General features: G+C 37.8%; 1 protein-coding gene and 1 long non-coding RNA gene across 2 annotated transcripts; both read right to left on the reverse strand.

Moving 5' to 3' along the window:
• Positions 1–9,942: 9,942 nt before the first annotated feature.
• On the reverse strand, positions 9,943–12,449 carry LOC119793974. The gene is made up of 3 exons (XM_038301308.1): positions 12,205–12,449; positions 10,652–10,739; positions 9,943–10,477 (listed from the first exon to the last, which is right to left on the reverse strand). Exons 1-3 carry the CDS (start codon positions 12,447–12,449, stop codon positions 10,061–10,063), a joined length of 750 nt encoding a protein of 249 aa, XP_038157236.1. The 3' UTR covers positions 9,943–10,060.
• Positions 12,450–21,139: 8,690 nt separating this feature from the next.
• Positions 21,140–21,842, reverse strand: LOC119793966. Its single transcript, XR_005282159.1, has 3 exons — positions 21,752–21,842; positions 21,555–21,648; positions 21,140–21,221 (listed from the first exon to the last, which is right to left on the reverse strand). It is a non-coding gene; the product is annotated as an uncharacterized LOC119793966 (long non-coding RNA).
• Between the last annotated feature and the right edge of the window lie 3,586 nt (positions 21,843–25,428).

Raw genomic sequence — 25,428 nt, forward strand, 5'->3', positions numbered from 1 at the left:
ATATACTTATCTTCTTGCTCAGTGGTGCAACGCCGCCTCCCACTTCTTTTTCTACTCTGGTTAGAGCCTGTTTGTGCTGTCCTCTGAAGAGAGTAGTACACACCGTTATAGAAAATCTTCAATTTCTTAGCAATTTCTCGCATGGAATAATCTTCATTTCGAAGAACAAGAATAGACTGTCGAGTTTCAGATGAAAAATCTCTGTTTCTGGCCATTTTGAGCGTTTAACTGATCCCACAAATGTGATGCTCCAGAAACTTAATCTGCTCAAAGGAAGGTGTGTGAAAATGATTGTGCAAGGGTTTTCTAATCATCAATTAGCCTTCTGAGCTGATGAGCAAACACGTTGTACCATTAGAACACTGGAGTGATAGTTGCTGGAAATGGGCCTCTATACACCTATTTAGATATTGCACCAAAAACCAGACATTTGCAGCTAGAATAGTCATTTATTTATTTTGTATAGAGTGTATTTCTTTAAAGTTAAGACTAGTTTAAAGTTATCTTCATTGAAAAGTACAGTGCTTTTCCTTCAAAAATAAGGAAATTTCAATGTGACCCCAAACTTTTGAATGGTAGTGATGGTAGTGTAATATATGTAATATATATATATATATATATATTACATATATACACAAAATATTCATTTTGTTCTAAGAGAATACTATGGTCAACTGTATTAAATGCAGCCCTGAGATCCAACAGGACAAGTACAGAGAGAAGTCCATTATGTGAGGCCACGAAACTATCTTTAGTTTGGCCTCAGGTGTGCAATCACTTACACCATAACTTCATTATGGTGTAAGTGATTGCACAGTTCTTTGGCAACAACTTTCTCAAGAATTTTAGATAAGAAAGGAAGATTGGATATAGGTCTATAATTAAACAAGTCATGTGGTTCAAGAGACGGTTTCTTAAGCAAAGGTTTAATTCCAGCAACCTTAAAAGCCTTTGGTACATATCCCTGTAACAGAGATAGATTAATCACATTTAAAATTGAGGAGGAGATCAAAGGGAATACCTTTTGAATTAAGTAATTTCCCTCTAGGATTATTAAAGTATTTCTGATTCTGATTCTTAAATAACCTGGTTGGAACTGGATCTAACATACAAGTTGAAGGCTTAGAGGAAGACAATAGTTTTCCTTACTCTGAAAGTTCAACTGGATCAAAGCAGTCTAAACCGGGTTCTGTCATGATTGGTTTCAGAATAAACCCAATATGCAGAACACAAACGGAGGCTGATGAAAAGTTTAACAAGGTTTATTGATTACACAAGCACAAGAATATTGCACTGGAACTGGTTCGGGCCTGGGGCCAGGTTCACTGGAGTCTGCAGGGATTACAGTTCAGTTAGCACATGGACTGATGAGTTATGAGTCTTAGAGTTTGCTGAGGAATACCTTGAAGGCGTCCGGGTTTCTCTTTGAGAGAGGAAACTGTTGGGTCCAGAGACTGTTTGTTCAGCAGAGTCCAATAACTGCTTCAGCGTCTTCTGACTTTGAGGGCAGACCTTGGTTTTGGTTTCCAGCTCTTAGCCAAGAGCTGCAGGGGAATCCAGAGAAGAGTCTTCAGGTTTGGCTCACGAGGGCAGGCTAGGCAGGTTAAGCTCATCCAGAGCTTCAAGGAGAGACAGGATTCCTGTGAGGCAAAAACAAGGAAGAGTTAGAATCTTATCTCAACTGGAGATAGCAAAGATTCTCAGGTTACTAGGCTCAGGTTGCTAACCAAACTAGATCAACACTGCGGCGTTGAGGCAAGGTCTGAAGGCAGGTTATATAGCAGTGGATCCTCTGATGATGAGATGGACCACAGGTGTTTTGGAGGCTCAGCTCAGGAGGACCCACGGCACACTCTGCTGGAGGAAGGTGGTACAGCTCCAGATCCCAACAGGTTCAGATTCTATGGCTACCTCAGATGCTGTCCCACCCTCCAGAGATAAAAAAAAATCGCAGCTAGAGGAGTGCTAATGTTCTTATTTTTAATAAGATCATTTTTATTTATAAAGAATCCCATAAAATCAGCAGGTGGAATTAATAGTTCAACTAAGCTATAGCTCTAGGTGAGTTTGGCAACTGTATTAAAAAGAAATCTAGGATTATTCTTATTCTCCTCTATTAATGAGTAGAAATATGCTGCTCTTGCTTTACAGAGGGTCCTCTTATACAGCAGTAAACTATTTTTTCCCACTAGGTATGATTCCCATAGACCTGTGAAGCTCAATTTTCTCTCCAGTTTCCTAGCATATTGCTTCAGAGAGTGCAGCTCTTCATTAAACCAAGAAGCCAGCTTTCTATTTTTAACACTTTCCTTTTTCAAGGGGGCTGCATTGTCAAAGCAGTAAGCTGAGAACTAGCAACCCCATCAGCAAAATCATCAACCTGTGAAGGGGATTAAACTAAGCTTTTGCCATCTCCAGCACTGCTCAGCGACACAGAGGAGAGAAAAGTGAAACAGATTCTTTAAAATTTATAACTGCACTATCTGATAATCATCTGCTAAGGTGAGACCTTCTTTTAGCACTAGAAATCAGTGGTGGAATCTATGTGATACACGGGTATACGTTGTATATCCACTAGAAAAGCTTGTGAATTTCCGTATAACCACTTAAAAGTGTCACATAATGCTGCATTCACACCAGCAGGTGCAGCAAGTTTACATGCAAAGTCAATGGTTGACGCGCGTCAAGGTGCAGCAAAAGGTCCCGCAGCGCCTTGAGCAGCAGGCGTGCGTGACGCGCCGCAAACACGCTGCTGCTCGAGAAGTATAGCAAGCCAAGAAGGCCACTTTTCGCATTGTATTATCACGTTAAGATTGAAATTAACCCACTAAAAACGCGCATTCTTTCGAGATTTCGCCACTTTTTACGCCGTCTTTTACCAACAAGTGCCACCTTTTACGCCCGTCATGATAGTACCGCAAGACGCGCGTTAAATATGGAAGGCCGACTGGTTTAAAAACACACAAATTTGTTTATGCGTTGTCAACCGGTTGTCTTTGCCTTTTAATTGGCCACACGTAGTTAACACGTTGAGAGCACGTCAACTACGCGTTGAAAACACGTCAAATACGCGTCATCTACGCGTTGATTTCATTTGATTTTAAGCCATTTGGCCACTTTTCCATTTTGAGCTGGTGAGTGAGCTTTTTTCCCATTGGCTGCTGAGAAGTAGGGTTAAGCCACTTCTTGGAATCCGGGGGTGGTTTGCCTGCAGCGCATACCACTTTCTTCTCTTACCCTCTTCTGCTTCTTAAAGTGTATTTTTCAGTTGGCGATAAACTGAAGGTGCGCATTACCGCCACCTACCGGTATGGAAATTATTACAGAAAAACGTATTTATCTTTTCATTTATTTCAGCCTTAAATTATGTCACTAGTGTTAATAAAAAAATATATACATATATAAAAATGTTTATACTTTTACTTCAGAATCCTTCAGCAAAATATTTGGGAGATTTAATTTTTCTTTCATGCTTTCTAATTCATTTTTTTTTTCTATTTCACATGCCCCACATTCTAATACATGTTCTATTGTTTCCATTTCTCCACAATGATGACATCATCCTGTATCTTTTTTTTAAAATTACAAATAATGTATCATTAAGTCCTGTGTGGCCAAACCTTAATATTTTAATTAATTTTTCTTGCCTCCTTTCTCCTTCCTCTTCTCATTTCCCCCAACCTTTTGAATCTTATACCATCTTCCTTTTTTCTATTCTTTTTTCATTTTCTTCATTTTCCCAGCACAGTCTTAACTGTTCTTCCTTTGTAAGAAAATAAGCCTTAAAAAAAATTTCTCACAGTTGGATTATACTTGGATCACAGTTAAGCCAAAAATAAACTGTAAAACTAAATATATTTTTAGACGGATACATTACATTGCTTTGCTCTCTCACTGCAAATAATTTCTTTTTACACCAATCAGTGGTCCTTAATTGCACTGAAAATTAACTGAAAATGCTGAAACCTGCCGACAAAGCGTCTTTGCTTTATTATCCTGGTGCCTGCAGTTTGGATTACGTTCATGAAAACCAATATTAAAACAGATCTATGGACTGAGCTGTACTAAAGTGAGCATCACTACACAGTAGAAATAAATGGGTCAAGGCACCAAAACAAGGGACCAGACATCTATGTAATGTTTACTCTGAACACACATTTACCCCATTTGTTCAATTTAATTTTCAATTCAGTTTATTTATATAGTGCCAAATTCACAACACATGTCATCTCAGATCAACCAGATCATACAGTCAAATTGATACAAAGTTTTCTATCTAAGGAAAACCAGTTGATTGCATTGACTCATTGACTCAAATTCAATCCCTCACACTAAGCATGCTTGTAGCAACAGTGGAGAGGAAAAACTCCCTTTTAACAGGAAGAAACCTCCAGTAGAACCAGGCTCAGTGTGAGCGGCCATCTGCCGAGGCCGACTGGGGTTCAAGGAGACAGAAGCAGAGATGCAAAAAGCAGCTGTAAAAGGCGGCCCCGTCCAGGAAACACACAGCCAGGCAGACGAGCTCTGAGCCAGCTCCCATGCCAGAGGACGAAGAGAGCACATCCACTCAGTCACGGTCAGAGAAACAGGACCACACTGGAAAACAGGCCGATCTCCAACATCTATAAACAAGGGTGTTAATGGAAGCAGCACAGCTGATGTTTCTTTCCAGGATGACGTCACAGCCAAACAGGAACAGACGAGGCAAAGCTACTCTGAGGAAAAGCAGAGAGAGCAGAAGGTTAGAGATTGAACTAACAGATTCTGCAGAATAGGAGAATAGAGAGAGAATGAAGCAGAATGATGAAATGGGGGTCCCTATGTCCTCCAGCAGTCTAAGCCTATAGCAGCATAAATATAGAGATAGCTCAGGATAACCTGAGCCACTCTAACTATAAGCTTTATCAAAAAGGAAAGTTTTAAGTCTAGCCTTAAAAGTAGACAGGGTGTCTGCCTCACAGACTAAAACTGGTAGTTGTTTCCACAGGAGAGGAGCCTGATAACTAAAAGATCTGCCTCCCATTCTACTTTTAGAAATTCTAGGAACCACTAGTAAACCTGGAGATTGAGAGCGAAGTGCTCTGTTAGGAACATAAGGAACAATCAGATCTCTGATATAAGATGGAGCTTGGCCATTTAAGGCTTCAAAAATAACACCAAGATTTTTTACTTTATTATCTGAAATCAGTTTAATCCCATCCAAATGAAGTGACTGACTAATCAGCTTATTTTTCAAAGACTCTGCTCCAAAGACTATGGGCCGGATCTATCAAAAAGGTTTGCGTGTATAAAAACGTGAGCTATTTCACTGCGCACGCTAAAAAATGTACAAACTGATCTATCAACAGCATGCTAAAAGGATTTGGTCTTTAAAACGTGCTAAATAGCGCCTCTTATCCATTTAGTACTTTTTCTGCAATGAATATGCAATATGGGGCGTTTACACGCAAAAGTGCGTCTTGTGGGAGGAGAACATGTAAATATATTAATTTAGCACTCGCAAAGTGATTTATTAAACCTGAAAGCAATTTTGCTAACGGTATCTGACTCTATATTTAACACGTTTCAAAAGAAGGCGCAAATGGTCTGTATGCGTAATTGCGCACACATGGCAGCGGTTATTGTCGCAAGAAGGAGGAATCGAAATGAAGCAAGGAGATGCAGAGAACGCATTTTTTCCACTCCGTGTGAATATTTTTGGAATGAACGAGGAAACGATCATCAAAACATTTCGTTAATCCAGCATTTCCATTTTGAAACTCTTGGGGGAACTCCGAATGGATTTGGAGCCAGCCACAAGGAGGACCCACGCAATACCAGATATCACAAAACTCCTTGCAACATTGCACTTTTTTGCATCTGGGTCATTCCAGCGTACGGTTGCAACGAGAGCTGGGATCTCCCAATCTCGTTTTTCAGAAGTGCTGTCCGACGGGGTCGGGGTTCTCCCCCTGCGCCTGTGGAGCAACATGCCAATGCTGCGGGGATGCATACGCACAGTAATCTCATCCACAGTCACTTCTTGTGAGCCATTTGGTACGTGCATTTTTCTACAGGCCAATACAAAACACCTGTTTGTTTTTTTTGTTTTTTTTTTTACTGCAGCGAAGTAGAAATTCAGCTACATACCACCTTAGGGAATAAAGGTTGCCAAAGTTTTTTCTTTTTATATATATATATATATATATATATATATATATTTTTTTTTTTTTTTTTTTTTTTTTTTTGTTGGGGGTCACTGTAAGATTTAAATTTCTTAATGCACTAGTTTGTACAAACTACAAACTACTTTGCCGCAAACCACCATCATTTAAATAGGGCGTCTCCAACAGTTTTGCACCTGCCACCAGTTACGCAATCACTCTTGTTAAATCACCCGCAAACCATGTTTCAGCCCCTCGCGCAAAATTCCAGTTTGCGAGCGCAAATTACTGCACGCAAAATTGGATCTTGATAAATCCGGCCCTATAACTTCTGTTTTGTCTGCATTCAGAAGCAGGAAGTTAAGAGTCATCCAGGTTTTTATGTCTTCAAGACATGCCTGTAATCTATGTAATGGGTTAGCTTAATCTGGATTTATAGACAGATATAGCTGGGTATCATCAGCATAACAGTGAAAATTAATCCCATGCTGTCTAAAAACTCTACCAATTGGGAGCATGTATAAAGTAAAGAGAATTGGTCCTAGCACTGATCCCTGTGGTACTCCTCAGGTAACCTTTGAGCGTGTTGAAGATCAGTCATTAACATGAACAAACTGAATTTGATCAGATAGATAAGATTTAAACCAGTTCCTCAGTAACTTGACATACAGCAGTTACAGCAACATGAAAGGGACATTTCATGCATGTAAATATGCTGTAGATAGAGCTGCTGTATCAACAAATCAACAAAAAGACAGGTACTCTAGGTTACATTAAAATCTCCACAAATCTGAAAAAAAAGCAACATAAAAATACATTTTGCCTCCAGTCTGAAAAAGTACAAAACATTTTGTGAGTAGGTTCATACAGGTCATTTCTGGATAGTTTCATACTATATATACAAAAAAAGAAACAATACTGCTTCATATTAAGCAGGATTTACACCAGTATCACATTTTTAACTTTACTTTTAACACTTTTGGTTTTATTAAAGGAAATATCAGATTTTCTCAGGTGCCAAAACAAAATGTAACAGCTCTGTAAAGGCTCAGCAGAGCAAAACATAAAGATGACATGACTATAACAGCTGAATGCGGCGGCGATTTCCACAGGGTTCCTACAGCATAAGGCAAGTTAAATTCAAGACTTTTTAATGCCACTTGAAATAAAAATTTAAGACCAAATTCACAAGAAACACAAGAAAAAGCAGCTTGCGACAACTTAACCCAAAGGTTTATCTTAACATAAACCACTGCACTGTTTCAAATTTTGAAAAGCTTCCCATACAGGAAGAAAGCTAAAAACACACAAATGACAGATGTATTTTAACAATTATTTACCTGAATTCACAAACTTTGTTTTAGCAGGGAACAAAACAAATCAGTTTTAAAGCCACAACATAACCAGTGCTAAGTCTTTTTTGCAGCTATTTTTCTTTGTATGGTTTTGTATAAGCACTGGCATGCTTATTTCTAAGCACAGTATACCCACTACAATAATGTAGACTACACCACTGGTGCCGATATTGGAAACATTACAGTTCATGTGCAGAAATTCTCTGTGCTTTACTTAGGCGAGAGTGTGGATCTGAGAAAGACACTTACGCAGACTTTTCTGATGGAAGCTATTATAAAACACATCCTTTGTTTTCAGCAAAAAAAGAGGCCTTACAAATTCAGATATTTTATGATGATTTTGAAACATCCAACCTTCTAAACGTGGAATTCACAAAATTGGCAGTCTTTACTTTGTTCTAAGAAACCTTCCTCCTAAATTTTGTTCAGTTTTGATGAATATTCATTTGATATCACTATTTCATGTACAAGATCTCCATAAATATAGTTTTGATGCTATTCTGGAGCCATTTCTGAAAGATCTAAAAAATCTAGAAAGCCACGGCCTTAGTCTTCCATTTTCTGATGAGCCAGTATATGGCACCATCTCCCAGATAACTGGAAATAATTTAGGAATGCACACAATTCTTGGATTTAATGAATCTTTTAGTAGTCATTACTTTAGTCGGATTTGTTTAATAGAAAAAAGCGAATGCCAGACTGTCTGCAGTGAGGATGATCCGAAGGTAATACTTAGAGGAAAGGAGATTTTTGAAATGCATTATAAATCTCTTGAAGAAAACCCACAGCTAAAGTCATTATATGGTGTGAAGAAAAAAATCGTCACTTAATTCATTGCAATATTTTCATGTTTCTGACGACCATTCATTTGATATAATGCATGATCTTCTTGAGGGTGTTATTCAGTATGAGATCAAATTACTTTTTGAATTTCAAAACTTACTCAAAGACTTACTCTCCAGGATTTATAGTTTTGATTATGGCTATTTAGAAAGGAAAAACCGTCCCACAAAAATTATTTTGGAAAGTTCTGGAAATGGCATAGGTTTAAATTATGTTCAGATATTGTGTCTTGTAAAATATGTTCTACTTTTTTAGGGACATTATTCCTAGAGGAGACAAAAACTGGTACATGCTACTGTTGTTGCTGGAAATAATGAACATTGTCTTCTCTCCTATCCTTACAATAGGTATGACAATATATTTGAAGCATTTGATTGTTGAGCACCAGACTGTTTAAATTCTTATACCCGCATAGAAACTTGATACCTAAGCATCATTTTATGATCCACTACCCATCTTCTATTAGGAAAATAGGCCCATTGTTACATATGTGGTCTATGAGGTTTGAAGCCAAAAATAAAATGTTTTAAGATTATTTTAAAAACCTCAAAAATATAACAAAGTCCCTTGCTAAAAAGCATCAGATGGCCATAGCTCATCATTTGGAGACAATACCTATTAAACAAAATGAGCACGGGCCTGTCAAACCTTTTTTACTTAAAGACGAAGATTTGGTGAGTAATGAAATGCTTCAAATAATTTCATCAAAAGATGTTTGTTCAACTAGCTGGGTTAAAGTTGATGGTATTGAGTACAGACCTGGACTTGTTGTTTGTCGTACAAATGCAAGAGGAAATGCCAGGGTTTTGTCAGATAAGTGATATACTTTTAGTTGACAACACTTTTCTTTTGTTATCTAAACAATTATACACAGAGAGTAAAAGGGAGTTTTTCCTCTCCACTGTCGCTACAAGCATGCTGAGTGTGAGGGATTGTATTTGAGTCAATGAGTCAATGCAATCAACTGGTTTTCCTTAGATAGAAAACTTTGAATCAATTTGACTGGATGATCTGGTTGAACTGTAAAGTGCCTTGAGATTGCATGTGTTGTGAATTTGGCACTATATAAATAAACTGAATTGAATTGAACTACCCACCTCTGCCAGTGAAGGTATTGACACAACACATGTTTCTGAAGGTCTAACAGGAGTTCCTGTTCCCTCCATACCTGCGAGGGGTCTTTGCAGGAACCCAAAAATATGTATAAAAGGTTAGCTGGTCTCTCTAAATTGCCCTTAGGAGTAAATATGGGAGTTCGTGGTACAGTAGTAGCCATTCAAAATGTCCCCACTTTCCTTGATGGGCCCTTGCCTGGTCCCCTACAATTCCTTTTATAAAATCGTGGGGAAATCATATTTAAACGTCAAATCATTCTGGCTTGAACTTGTATATAATTGTATTCTTTATCAGACCATATTGTCCCAAAAGTTAGATCATCCATCCATCCGTCCATTATCTGACACGCTTGTCCCTAGCTTTTTTTTTTACTGTGGGAAGAAGCCGGAGTACCCGGAGAGAACCCACGCATGCTCAGGGAGAACATGCAAACAATATACAATTTTTGTCTTCTACGAGTTCCTTTGAAAGTTCCTCTATTTTTTTTATTTTTTATTTTTCATTCAGATTATTGTCAAACTCTTTTTTTCCCCTTCAAGCTGTTCTCAAAGCTTTGGGAAAACACAAGCATAATATTCAGGTTTGCATATGTGTGGTTGGACTTTAGTCCGTGTTGTTATGTGTTTGTCTTCTGTCCTCTCTGGTTTCTCTGTCTGTGGCTTTCGTTTCACTGTCTGTGGCTTTCGTTTCACTGTCTTTGGCTTTCGTTTTTCTGCATGTGGATTTCGTTTTTCTGCATGTGGGTTTCGTTTTTCTGCATGTGGGTTTCGTTTCACTGCCTGTGGGTGTCGTTTCGCTGCCTATGGGTGTCGTTTCGATGCCAATGGAGTTCCATCTCTCGATTAAATCTTGAGGTTCTATTATATGAACTGCACAAGTCTGTGTCATCACATTCTCTTTGTTACTATCCAGATTTCTTATTACCTTATCAAGCCTATACTGCATGATTTTCTCTTGTTCAAGTTCACGGGTCTTTTCTTTAATCTCCTTGTGCTTTTTAGACATGTTAAGCTTCTGCTCCTTTTCAAATAGGATTTGAGTCAATGAGTCAATGCAATCAACTGGTTTTCCTTAGATAGAAAACTTTGAATCAATTTGACTGGATGATCTGGTTGAACTGTAAAGTGCCTTGAGATTGCATGTGTTGTGAATTTGGCGCTATATAAATAAACTGAATTGAATTGAACTACCCACCTCTGCCAGTGAAGGTATTGACACAACACAGTGACATGTTTCTGAAGGTCTAACAGGAGTTCCTGTTCCCTCCATACCTGTGAGGGGTCTTTGCAGGAACCCAAAAATATGTATAAAAGGTTAGCTGGTCTCTCTAAATTGCCCTTAGGAGTAAATATGGGAGTTCGTGGTACAGTAGTAGCCATTCAAAATGTCCCCACTTTCCTTGATGGGCCCTTGCCTGGTCCCCTACAATTCCTTTTATAAAATCGTGGGGAAGTCATATTTAAATGTCAAATCATTCTGGCTTGAACTTGTATATAATTGTATTCTTTATCAGACGATATTGTCCCAAAAGTTAGATCATCCATCCATCCGTCCATTATCTGACACGCTTGTCCCTAGCTTTTTTTTTTTACTGTGGGAAGAAGCCGGAGTACCCGGAGAGAACCCACGCATGCTCAGGGAGAACATGCAAACAATATACAATTTTTGTCTTCTACGAGTTCCTTTGAAAGTTCCTCTATTTTTTTTATTTTTCATTCAGATTATTGTCAAACTCTTTTTTTCCCCCTTCAAGCTGTTCTCAAAGCTTTGGGAAAACACAAGCATAATATTCAGGTTTGCATATGTGTGGTTGGACTTTAGTCCGTGTTGTTATGTGTTTGTCTTCCGTCCTCTCTCTGGTTTCTCTGTCTGTGGCTTTCGTTTCTCTGTCTGTGGCTTTTGTTTCACTGTCTGTGGCTTTCGTTTCACTGTCTTTGGCTTTCGTTTTTCTGCATGTGGCTTTCGTTTCGCTGCCTGTGGGTGTCGTTTCGCTGCCTGTGGGTGTCGTTTCGCTGCCTCTGAGCTTCATTTCGATGCCAATGTAGTTCAATCTCTCGATTAAATCTTGAGGTTCTATTACATAAACTGCATCAGTCTGTGTCATCACATTCTCTTTGTTACTATCCAGATTTCTTATTACCTTATCAAGCCTATACTGCATGATTTTCCCTTGTTCAAGTTCACGGGTCTTTTCTTTAATCTCCTTGTGCTTTTTAGACATGTTAAGCTTATGCTCCTTTTCAAATGTTCCATAGTCTTTTATCCTCTGTTTGTATTCAAGTATTTTTTCGTGTAAGGAATGTTCTTTTTCCTTGAGATCTTCTTTGTTGTCGAGAGCATTCTCTAAAGTCTCCGATTCGTAACTTTTAGGTTTATCTACATTTTCTGTATTTTCGTTTTCCTGAGGATCTAACTTTTTTGGGGTTTTGCCACGTGGCTTTAACTGCTTTTTTAAACGTCTCTGATCCTTCACCCTCTTATATAGTACCATCAGCTGTTTTACTTCGTTAATGCAGTTTTCATTGAGTTTTTTATTCTCTTCCCTCTCTTCCTCTATGCTTTGAATCTCTTCCGTTAAGGTTTTAATTTCCCCTTCAATCTTTTTTATAGTGGTGATGGAATCTCTTCCTGAAAAGTACAATTGTCTCTCTTCTTCTAATTTCTTTTTATCTTCTGCCCATTCCTTTAAAAGTTGTGCTATTTTTTCATCTTTTTCACACAGATTTTTTTGAAAGTCACTATCTTGCCTAATAAGCTGTTCTTTTAGCTTTTTGATCACAACATTCTGCCGTCTTTCGTCGGTTTTGTTTTGAATTAATTCCAGCGCTTTAATTTTTCTCTCAAGTTTATCGTTCTTGTTTTTTTCTTCTGAAAGTTCAGCTTTGTTTTGGTTGAGCTCACTGGTCTTTTTAGAAAGATTTAACTTAAGCTTCTCTTGGGCATCTCTAAGTTTTTCAATCTCCTCTTTGTATTTAAGTCTTTCTTTGTTCATGCTTGTTTTTTCAAGCATTGCCTCCTGAATATTATTCTCTAAATTAGCTTGAAGCATTGTGTAACTATTTTCAAGTTCATGAACATTACGTTCTCTTAACCGAACATATAACAAATTTTTACTTTCTTTACAATTCTTTAACTGCCTTTCTGAATGTATTTTCTCGTTCTCCAAAGTTCTGTTCTTGCCGGCGAGGCCTTTCACCTCAATTTGAAGTTGTTTGACTTGCCTGCTTGATTCCTCTAATTTGCGAGTAAATACGGCAAGTTCGTTGTGTGCCTCTAAAAGCATTGAAATCAATTCATCTCTAGAGTACCGTGCCATTGGCGCCCTCGATGATTTTGTATTTCTTGCCATTTTGGTCTTACCTGTGTCTTGGGAAAGTTACAAAGAAAATTTGACCTTAATTCCTTCACGTAACCTGGAAAAAACTTCAGGAAAAGTAGCCTGCAATCCTTCACGTAACCTGGAAAATATGTTAGGAAAAGTAGCCTGCAATCCTTCACGTAAGCTGGAAAATATGTTAGGAAAAGTAGCCTGCAACCTTCACTTAACCTGGAAATAAGAAAATGAGACTATGTCCAGGATACCACCCAGCTGTGTTCTATTTTTAGAATGTGACTGATGACATCATCAGCTCTCTATTTTTAGTCTCACAGCCAGGCATCATTCAAACTGACCAACTGAAAAATAATGTAGCCACACCCATCAGCCACAACTCATGGGTGTGGCTTAGCTCTGTGTTTCAGGGGGACATAAAATCAAACCTTTCTTAAAACCGTATAGGTCAAATAAAAATAAAAAAATCAAAGAGGACCTTCACTTTTGGAATTAATTGAATTTTTTTTTTTATACCTAACTTGTGATTTTTTTTTGTCACTGTTATGAAGATGCAGCAAACCATTGGGGTTTACATTTAAATGCACCAGTTTACTCCGCCATCAAGCGCAGTGTTACAACTACAGCCTCCGCTGTTCCTCCCGTATTGCAGCGCTCTGAGCTCGAGGAGAGCATGCACAATATTATCATTAAATTCATAGGAGCAAAACCTGGAGAAATGAACACTTAATTTAATATGAAAGATTAAAAAAAATCCCCATCAGCATCCAGTAGATGTGAGGTTTCTGATAGAGATGAGAAACCTGCTTTGTGGTCTGTTGAAGCACCAATATTTTGCATCCAATCATTTAAATAAACAGTGTTAGTTTTTTGAAATATAAAGGAATTATGTTCTAATTTGTAGATACCAATCTGTTGTTACTATACTTTAATTTGACAAACCGGATCTTCTCGCCGTTCTTTTTCCTGTTTGGTGCGATTGCAGTAGCGGATCTTGACCTGGCCGGACCGAAGCAGAGCCTGAACATTTAGTATGTTTGGCTCAACCTGCTGCTGTGAAGCAGGATTCTCCACCATGAAAAGAATCAAAAATAAATATGGTTCCAGGCTCAGAATGAGCACCTTGATATGTGCTTTAGAATGGCTTAGTCTCCATTCAAACCCAGGTTTAAAGCCCTGCAGGGCAGCCTAAAGCCCACTGCTCTCATTAAGACAGAAAAAAGAAAGAAAAAATAACAAACAGTCAATTCAGGTGTTTTTAAAAATATGTGAATCAGGAAATTGTCTATGTACCAAACTGAAAGATTGTTGTTCTCTACAAAAAAAAAAAAACACTTTAAATTTAAAAATGGAATATATATATATATATATATATATATATATATATATATATATATATATATATATATATATATATGTATTTTTATATTTTTTCAAAATTCAATGTGTAACATGGAAGCATAAAATTCATTTTATTTCAGTGTTACATTCTGTGTAAAGTAACAGATCATTAAAAATGTCTCCAGACCTTTACTGGTAGATAATTTTCTTTATTCAGACCCCACTAATTTTTAATTGGTTACCCCTGATTTAATGTTTATAAATATTTATTTCACATCATGTGCTCCGTCCAATGCAGATCATTGGCGCCATCCACATCTAGTGAAAACTAGTGTAATTGGATGAGTCATCTAACGCAAACACTCATTGGTTAGCTAAAGGAAATCATCAGAAGCAAGCAGGTGTTCTTCAAACTGCAAACGTGAATTGTCTATGCCATGTAACAATGTAGGATTCAGAAAAATTATTATCAGAAATGTCTGAAAGGTTGGACACAGGCGAGAGCGTATCGGGAGACACAGACCAACAAGACCTCCCTCATCCTCGGCCCTATCTCTAAGAATTTTTAGAAATAGTCGAAAAATTAAGCTTTCAATTCATATAGTGACATCTACTATACTTTAAGTAGTTTTTGGAGCACATACTTTTCATTTTTACTTGAGTAAAGAGTCAATTTGATACTTCAACTTTTACCAGAATGCTTTTAAACTGCACAGCAAATTTTGCAGTTTTAAATCAACACTTATAGACTTAAATTTAACACTATATCCGAGTGTATTTGGTCCTTATCAAAATAGTGTTGAATTAACTCTGTTGAAATTTCAGAGTGAAATTAACTCAGAATTGAGTTAAAATTTAACACTGGTTTACACTGTATTGTGTTAATAGAACTTAACACTGTAGGTTATTAACACTGGAGAGAGTTAAAATGATTCTCAGGAGTGTTGAAGAGTTACACTATTGGGGTGACAAATCAACTCTGATACAGATACTTTTTAACCTTGCACTGAGTTAATGGAGGTGAACACTGAAGACTCATAACTGTGTTAACTGTTCACTATTAATGTCTTGATTTACACCGTTGCAGTGAAAAAAACCCAACTCAAATTGAGTCAAATCCTAAAAGCCATTAACACTGTACAGATAAATATTTACACTTTTGTAGTGTTAAATTGCATCTATTACACTTTTTATAAATATCATTGAATAAAAACAAGTTATTGCAAAAATACATTTCAGAAATTTTATTTCACAAAAGCATGTTAGAAAAATATTTAATTTGGCATTTTTAACCATTACAAACATACTCCAGAAACCATTTACATATGCAGCATTTAAAGGAGAAAAAAAAAATGAAGTCATGCAATAGGTGTACCTGCCGTGCCAGGTATCCTAATGCAACTTGTTTGCATGCACATAAACGTTTGGATGCACAAGACAATGTAACAGGTCATAACAGTGTACCACTTAGCGGCACTGGCCCCAGGCCTACATAAAATGACAATATGGAACAACATATAAGGCCATATGTCCTATACTTCATTTGAAGAGTGAACAATAAGAAGTAAAAGATAATTTATGTGCAAAACTCTCCATAAAACTGTTCATATGCAGCATTTAAAAAAAGAAAAAAAAGTGAATTGACATGCAATAGGTGTACCTGCCGTGCCAGGTATCCTCATGCAACGCATTCATATGCACAAAAATGTGTGCCTGCTGCTCCATTACTGGGCCCCTGATAAACAGCTTAAATGAAGTTGAACACGAACACTTAAGAAAACTGACCCTAGGTCTGCATAAAATGACAATATGGAACAACATATAGGGCGTTATCTGTTGTACCATACTTCATTTGAAGATCAAACGGTTTAAAGTAAAATAACTCACTTATGTGCAACACTTTTAAAACATTATCTGGATGCAGCCTGACCTTAAAGGCATGGTAATGATTATCAAAACACAAGGTTTCCATCAGTTTTCCACAGAGCAAAACACAGTCATCTTTTACAGCAATCACGTCAATCTTACAAAAAACAGGCATCTCATCTGTTACTTCAGTACATATAAGAAAGTCACGACGGTATTCTGTACCGTGATATTTGATCCATTTGGCAGAAAATACACTGGTTGACAAAACTGTTCCAAATGTTGCAGCAATTGCTGTGCCCTGTTTTAACTCATTAAGAGTCACCATCTTTCCTGGACCTAAAGTTAATTTTTCCTTGCCAAAAGATTCACGAAACAGTGCCATATAACTTTGGTGCTTTTTTGCTAATGTCTTTGTAATGTTTTTAAAACTCTTTAGTTGTTGTTTGAAGAAATTATGTTTAGCTTCGTAACGCATGCACCATGTGTGTAAAATGGGACCGATTTTCCTTATGCTACGAGGGTAATGTATCATGAAATGATGCTTTGGCAAGAGATTTATTTCAGGAAATATGTGCTTGAACAACTGATGATGATTGATGATTAAATGTTTGAGGTATATGGTCATGCCCTCTGACAGGACTGGAGAAAATACAATATTGACAATCTGTGAAAGCAAAATTAAAAGATCCCAATGTTTGTCATCTGTTTCAATCAAATCACCAAATAACAAAGACATATTGCGTAATAAGCACCAAGATTGTATGGCATTTAGTCCCAGGTCATTACTACCATCCCTTAACTTATCTGTTGGCAGAAGTGGACGGTTTCGCTGCTGGCTGAAACCATAATCATATGCATGTATTCTACCAGCCACTTGTTCAGCACTTAGAAAGTTACTTTGAATGTACTTCAGAATCAGTTTCGCCTCAAACTGACCAACCCCCTCTAAAATATCATGCATTATATCAACAGAGAAGTTGTTGGCTGTGTTGAAATATTGAAGTGAATTCAAAAGACAAATGCGCTTCACACCATATACATGAGGCAGCCTTGGGTCTGTTTGTACAGTCTGACAGTGCTGTGAATGTGTATTGATAGCTCTGAAGACAACTTCCGGATCATCTTCACAGAATACAGTTTGAAAACGGTGTTTTTCAAGGAGACAAAAACGACAACAATATCGAGCCCCAAATGATTCAACAAAGCCAAACAGGCCATGTAAACCAAGATTGTCCCGAGTAACCTGAACCAAAGTACCACGAATCTTGTGTTCAACATTTGGAATTTGAAGTCCCTCTGTCTCAAGCACTTTCAGATCACAAACAAGTGGTTCAAGTATCAAATTAAAACTGTATCGCTTGATATCCTGTGCATGGAATAGAGAACACAAATGAATATTGTTTAAAGATGAATTAAAAATTGGGGGGAAATTTCTTAAAGTAAAATATATAGCGCCTAATTTATGCAAACCCATTTGGATCCCAAGACATTTGCAGTTTCAAAATCATCATAAAAAAGCTGAATCTGCAAGGCATCGTTTTCTATTGAGAATAGGGGACTTTCTTTAAAATAAGTGGCATCTCTCAAGTCTGCATACACACCTTCCCTGGGAATATACCTGGGCTTGAACATTTCTGCAGTATCACCTTCTTGTAAAATACTCTTCAGTGTTTCCAAAATGGGAATATATGCAAATGTATCAGTTACAATGACTTGATCATATGTCCCAGTAGTTTTGTTTCTCCTGCTGTCAAATCTTGTGCCAAGCACTTTTTGAACAGGCTCAGAAAGTCCCCATTTTTCTCGTAAATGTTTGTTTAGTTTTGCTTCTGAATTTAAAGGTGTAAATGGATTTTCTAATACTTGGAAGGACTGTTCAATTTTGTTTCTTTGTTCTTCATCCTGTGGAGACAAGCACTGTAAAGCTAAATCCTTAGCCTGGCTGTGGATTTCAAAAATGACTTCTTCCATGGCTGACACAAACCTCGCAACATTAGACTGACTTAATCCAGCTGCTTTTACTTGTGCAATAGCAGTAGTACACATATCTGTAGTGCTGATATTTGACCTGGTCAGCAGAGTACCGGTAGATGTTGTGGCCGACTCTACATTAGTTGTCACCAGCTCTCCTGCATCACCGAGGTCTGCTCTGCTTGAACTGACGTTAACTTCTTGATTAGTATTGTCAGTGTGCTTGGCATTTAAATGTTTTCTAAACCCAGAAAATATTCCAAGCACACGGCCACATCGAGTCTGAGAACATTTAAGACGAAGATTTTTTCCATCCAAGTAACCATGAACTACTCGTAAATGCCTAACAGGAGTATTCACAGAAGGTAATTCAGACTGACAGACAAAATACTTCATGACTGAACAGATCCATTCGAGTACTAATGAAGCAACCGAGCCCGAACTTCAGCCACACGAGGACTCTCCTTGACTTTGCCAACATCTATGTTGCACACAGTGGTCTGGATGAACGTGAACATGTTGTACAGCATCGGGTGGTATGTTGTTGCAAAAACATAATGCGCTTTAAACAGTTTTCAAAGGCACCAATTGAGGAGGCCGACCTGTAAGCGATGGCACTTTTGTCAAGTATGATGAAAAACTGGTGGGCTGCTTTTCTACTTCGTCCTATAGCCAGGAGGTAGGGCTGTGTGCTTGTTGTGATAGAATCCAGATGTTCTTGGATACTGGTTCCTGACTGACAAAAGAAAAACACAAAACAAAGTATTACAATTACATGGTGGCAATATTACACAAATAAATAATAAATTAACAAGTTTTTTTGTTTATGTATAGCGTTTAACTGTATGTGATCATGAGTAAAACCAAGGCTCCCTCAGTGAAACGTCGTTGAATAAAATAGATAAATAAAAAACAAAAAATACAAACCTTCTTGAAGACTAACAGATGCTTCTCTGCTTGGGAAGCAGACACCTTTCCTGGTCTCTTGCGGCCTTGGGCAGAGGGGGGAATCAGGTGTAACAGCAGCAAAATTGATGCGAGGTCACTGTCCCAACCTGTAATCACACAAATTTGATGTTAAGTAGAAAATCAGCAAATTTTAGTTATTCTGCTATTTCAATATTTTCCCTTTCAACAAAATACAAGGCAGCAGGTGTATATGATCATCAGTTCTGTTTCTACTGAGCTATTTTATATTTAAAACTTTCACTACTCCTAACACATAAAACATTTTTGAAGCATTTCACATTTGAATAAATCTATTGCACCTCAGGGCAACAGTAGCTGTGCTGCTCATACACAGCACTACTATAAAAATGTGCTAACCAAAAGGCACTGCAAATATGCTTTTCTTATTTTGTTATTGTCCCACAGTGTAAGAAAATGTGTTAGAAGCTTAACTTGTGTTGTAAATGAATTATTCAATATTTATATGAAGTATAGGACATACTAGGGCTGGGCGATATAGAAAAAAAGCTTATCGATAAAAAAAAATGCATATTGATCGATATCGATAATTATTGAAAAGATTTGAAACCATATTTTATGTGCAGCTCTGCCTGGACTTTTTATAATATTGCTAAATGATTTAATTTTAATAAAAAACACAAACACAGACTTCGAATTAAATCTTTATTTAACCAACTTTTTTAACCATGACAGAATTGTTTTAAAGAAAAATAACTTAAGAGACCTGAGTAATGTTATTAAATACTGACAAAGAATAAACTAAAGTGACCAGAAAAGTGACCAAAAGAAATATAACAAATAAATAAATGCCCCCCCCACTGCCGCCGCCGCCCCTGTTTCCTGCTTTAACCTGAGTTATTACTTTGAAGTTTCTGGCCCCTCAGCATTTTTCTCTCAATTGTTAGAACTACGTGGGAAACTGCCCAGAACTGAAAATATATATATTTTTTCCGAAGATTCCTCGGAGGAGAGCCGCGTCGGGGCCTACACAGCTCGTACTCCTGCGGCTGTGATGACAAAAAAAAAAAAAAAAAAAGTTGGTTGTGTTATCAGACTTCGTTTTCACTGGTTCCCGACACATTTTCCAGATGACTGGTTTGTTTTTGGTCCAACTTGCCATGACCGAAATACTGCCAGACTGCCGAACTACAAAAACCCTTCTTTGGAACAATTTCCTCCGCCTCTCCTTGCTGCACATCTTCATGTGCTCTGTGTTGTGGTTTGAGAGGGCGGCGCTTGGTGACGGCGTGCCTGGGTCCGCGATTGTGATTGGTTGGGAGGAAGCAGTGACTAGCATAAAGCTACATGCTAGGCTACAATGAGAAGGAAGGAAAACTGTGTTTCTTTTTTATCGAACTTTTATCGACCCTCTTTTTTTCTATTGCGCCACACGTCTATCGATCGATATATATCGTTATTGAATTATCGCCCAGCCCTAGGACATACAGCCCCCGAATTGCCTTACTTAACTCTTACATGCGCTATGGTTAAACACACAAGTCTAAGTGGAATGTGGAAAAAGTCACGCTTACCAATGTTGTCATCCACTTCAGTGCCATCCTCTGGAGTGTCAGCTGCCAGGAGGAGATCTTCAAGCTCTCTGGTGGATGGAAGCTTTCTGCATTGTTGGATGATCTTTTTCTTGAATGCGGTTGTCCATTTCTCCAGAAACTTCCCAGAGACATCTTCCCCAAACATCAGAACAAAATCCTGTTCCACCTAGAGTATGGATAAAAAAGAACTAAGATTTCACAGCCCAACAAGTTACGTTCATTGTTGACTGCCAGTAAAATATACATATCCTTTTTAAAAATGTCAATCAGAAATATTTACCAAGCCTTTGACATCCTTGAACCGTGGAAAGACAGACAGTATGTTGCTTGACTGCTGTGGGTCGAGGACCATGTTGCGGAGGCAGTCAAATGTCAGCTTCATCTTTTTCTTGATGGTGTCCTCATCAGCTGAATGTTTCATCAATGCGACAGCTTCCTTACACTAATCTTCACTCAGGACAATCTCTGGGACAAACTGGGGCTCTCGTCTGGCAGCTGGTCCTCCAGGTCCATCTTCATGAGATGCTCCTGCAGATGATGCTACATATACAAAAAACAAGATAATCATATAAAGATAAGAAAAAAAAAAACTCTGACCAAAGAAAAGTTTTCAGAATTCATTTAGTGTTACTTCCATATGATGATCGACGTTCTTGGCAGCAGATCTCTGAATAGTTTTAATTCTCCAGGCCAGGTACCCAGACCCACTTTCACCATCATAATAATGCTCCTTTAATGATAAACAAGAATAAACATAGTCCGTTAATTAGATTGAATGTGCTTCCCATTTGATTTTGACATAACAAAAAAAGTGTGTTATTTGAATCTACCACCTCCCACTTCTGCACCCTCATCCTTCATATAACCCCACCTACATAAAAAAAGTGATGCAGGAAATAATAAAAAAAACTTGCAACTTAAAAAGTTATGTATGCAGAGCAATTTTATTACTCAAAAGGAAAGTAGCTATTGAAATATACTGTTAGAAATCAAAATGTTTCAGTTTACCATTTGACACTATCACAGCCATTATATTGTCTACCGGTATATTACATTGACTTACAGAGCCAGTCCTAGAGAATGGATCACTGAGGTGGGGAAACAAGCTCACAATACCTCTGGCATACATTTCTTTTACCTGTCTGGGTGGTGATGTACTGCAACATTGAAATGAGAAAAAAAAAATATATATGTCTTGGTTGTATGCACTGATTTTAATGAAAGTTTTACTGAGCTAAACAGAAAGGATTGACAAATTACCCATTCTTCTCCGTTATGTCAGCCGCTAGTATGTTCACCATTTTCCTTCTGGTTTCATCTGTCAAGGACTTGTTTCGATTATATTCATTTATAATGATTTCCCCACCTGGCTTCTTGGTCAAAATGGTTTCTACCAACTATAAGCAAAGAGGAAGAAAAAAGGGATAGTACACCCACAGAATGATGTACCTTTATATTCTCCTCACCCTCATACTAAGCAGGACTCTGGAACACGTTTTTAATGTCTCAAATGCAGCCGGAAATTCAAAATTGTCTCCGATCTCTGGCTGCATTTGAATATTAAAAAAGTGTTTCAGAGTCTTGCTCAGCATGAGGGCGAGCAGAAAATGAAGGCACATCATTCTGTGGGTGTACTTATCTTTTAAGAATACATCATAAAGACATATGAACCGAATGGTTATTAAAATGCCACTTTAACGGGAAAAAAAAAAACACCACCACCACTTTGAAGACCTAACACTGTTTTACTATATTAATGTCCAGCCTCTGCCGTTTACTGGAAGGACTCTCTGAAAGGATGATTGTGTCTTGAGAATCAGACGAATTGAGGGATGATGGTTCCGATTGCTCAGGAGACACCATAGAAACAGATTCTGTTCATGACAGGAGCAGATTGAAGGAAAAATGTTTATCACACTAAACTTGTATTTTATTCAATACGGTAATATAAATTACATACAGTATGCAACTGAGACAAACCCGTGTCAAGTTTGATGGTTAGCACTCCAGTTGAGGGATCCTTAATTACATCCTCAAATACATCATCATCCAACTTAGTTCCCGAAGTGTCAAAAACTTTCACATCTTCTGTCAGAGCTGGCACACCAAACTTTGCAAATGCTATAGGAAGACAAATACCTATGTCAATCAAACTTATAAATATTTTTCTAATGCTCACAAAAATCCAATAAATCTTTTATGAGGAGAGACACTCTTTCTATGGAGGATAAAAAGCCAAAATTAAATAAATAAATAAATACAGTATTAAATATTTAAATGTGTCAATAATTAATTAAATGTGGAATTAAATATAAAGTGCCACAATTAAATAAATAAATACAGCGATAAACAATTAAATGTGTAATTCATTAAATAAATAAGGAATTAAATATATTAATGTGTCATTAATTTAATAAAATACGTCTTCATTTTATTTAAAAAATATATATATAATTATTTCAGTGTGCATTTAATGATTTCATGGTCCTGTGTCGCAGTGCGTCAAAATCATAAAAAGAATCTGTCAAACTCACCCATCAAAGTTAGGTAACCTGGAACTGTTACATTTCTTCTGCCTATACGCTTTCTATTGTTTTACGTCCTAGTCACGTGACTTTCAAGATTCCAGCTGGGAGAAGAAAAAATATATATATGGCCGACATTCGCTCATTTTTTTGTGAAAAGATTAATGACTTGAGTTTGTTTTTGCATTAAAATGAGTTTTGATTACATTTCTAGTGAGAAATGTATAGTTTGTTGCCAGAATATTTACCCAGGGAATGTACATATTCACTTGCTTGTTCATTTCTTGCAAAGATTTTTCAAGATAATGTGAAACTAACATTTTGGTATAAACATGGCTGAGATTTCTCTAACTTTTAGTGGGAAAATAAATAATTTCAATCAGTTTCTGCATTTAAATGGGTTTTGATTACATTTATAGCGAGAAGTGTAGGGTTTATTTACATAATATTTACTTAGTGAACATACATAATCACCCGCTTGCTAGTTTTTGCTACGGTTTTTCGGATCTCGTCAGGATTATCTGAAATTGCAACGTTTTGGCTGCTACCCATCGCCTAGCATTTAGCTGCCCCCCCGATTCAACATTGAATTCTTTGTGATTTAACCCCATCTGACGGATCAAACCCTCGCCACTGCATGCGTTGCGTCTGAGGTTGATTTTCAGATCAGTGCATTACGTCGTTAGCCTGACGTAGTCCTACTCAATTCTAGTCAGAATATGAGTCTGATACTGCTCCATAGAGCTGTGATTATGGGGCGTGTTTTGAACAAACCAGGAAAAAAAATGCCTCTGCACTCAATTGGACAGACGTACAACCAATAAGAGCAACGGAGTGCGTGACGTATGTTAAGCAACGCATAGTTGTTGTCAGGTGCGCGAGACACTTTTTCCACCTGGATCCCCGCACTTTTTGGCCCTGGTGTCCCTCCGTTGTTGCACAAACATGCCCCCACTTCTTCTCCGCCTCTGCCGTATCTAGACCCACAGCTAGTTCATGATTGTCCATCTTGCGTTGTGGCCAAACCAGTAGTTATCCTCCTATGATTTGTAAAATTTAGATAAGGAAAAATACCATCCAAGCTTTGTGCAAAGTGTGATTTATTGGTATTTTTTAATAAAAAATAAATGATTTGCATCTAATTTTGTCAGGATTCCTATCTGTGTGTGTGTTTTTCTGTGTTTGTCTCCCTTCCTCCACCAGGAGGCGCCTGGTTCTGGTCCGCCTCCCTACACACCTGCAGAGAGTTACCTCATTAACAGAGTGCTCTTAAGCTGCTGATTGCCACTACCTCGACGCCAGAGTGTTTGCCAGTTTTGGGTACTCTAGCCAAGCTGAGTTTTTGCTGATTTAAACTGAGTTCCTGCACACTGGATGTTTCGGACCTTCTCTCCCTGGAAGTATCATCTGAGCTTCAAACTGAGTTGAGGATTCAAACTGGAGGTTTGAATCCACTTTCCCTCAAGAGATTGTTCTAGCTTCACACTGAGTAAGGGATTCATCTCCACTATTACCTGTTCAAGTACCGCAGGAAATCTGAGTGGTAGCTAGCTTCTCCATTCGCCGACAACAACCGCATTCTCGGTAAACCCTGTCCACCCTCCACCGAATCAGACAAACACTGGAACTTCCGCACACAGACTGGAGTCTAAGAGTCAGCTACTTCTCTGGAAACGTGAGTCAATTACCAAATTCTCCTCTTCAAAGTCGAGAATCAAATTTCCCACTGAGCCTGAACTAACTGCAGTGTCTTCCCCTCACCTTTCAGTTCCGGTTGAGCAGAGCAACACCGGAATCTTCACAATCTCCTAAATAAACCCGTAAGGTCTCTCTGAATTGGTTTCTCTGCATGTGGAGAGCTCTTGATAAAATCATGACAAGTTTCCTTCATATTGAAGCATTGATTCAAATAATTTCTACCACTGGTCTATCCGTGCCTGGTGTCCGTCTCCAGCAAGGTGAAAGGTAGTGTACATCCTTTGACAGGTCACCAGTTCATTACAGGATGACACACACATGCAACATTGTAATTAATGCAATATAGAGACACCCATTAACGTAACAGTCATATTTGTAAGATAGTGGTGCAATGCTGCATTTACCCAAACACAAAGCTTTGGATTAATTCCTCTCCACTCTAACATGGTGTAATAACACTCAATTAATTTATACTTATCTATTTAACGAACCAGAAACGCTCTTTACCTGCCACCACTTTATTCTACCTAAGATACTGTGTATATTCCAAAAAATAAAAACAGTCCACTGGACTTTGTTTCCAAGTTTGAAGACGCTTCTTCTTTGAAACAAAGTCAAGTGGATTTTTTTTAATTTTCTGTTTTTGGAATGACTATGACCCGGATGACTGAGAATCTTAACCAGCGTACTGTATATGAATTAGTCAACTTAAAT

The sequence above is a fragment of the Cyprinodon tularosa genome, unplaced genomic scaffold (genome assembly GCF_016077235.1).
Source record: "Cyprinodon tularosa strain WSP-4 unplaced genomic scaffold, ASM1607723v1 ctg465, whole genome shotgun sequence".
NCBI classification, from domain to species: domain Eukaryota; kingdom Metazoa; phylum Chordata; class Actinopteri; order Cyprinodontiformes; family Cyprinodontidae; genus Cyprinodon; species Cyprinodon tularosa.

Excerpts from the sequence above, each read along its gene's own strand:
- LOC119793974 (XM_038301308.1), bottom strand. The coding sequence starts at position 12,449 with ATGAACAAAGAAAGACTTAAATACAAAGAGGAGATTGAAAAACTTAGA. Across the intron at positions 10,740-12,204 it reads CTAAAAGAACAGCTTATTAG|ACCCCTCACAGGTATGGAGG; the intron begins GCAAGATAGTGA and ends GTTCCTGCAAAG. Across the intron at positions 10,478-10,651 it reads CAATACCTTCACTGGCAGAG|GAGCAGAAGCTTAACATGTC; the intron begins GTGGGTAGTTCA and ends CTATTTGAAAAG.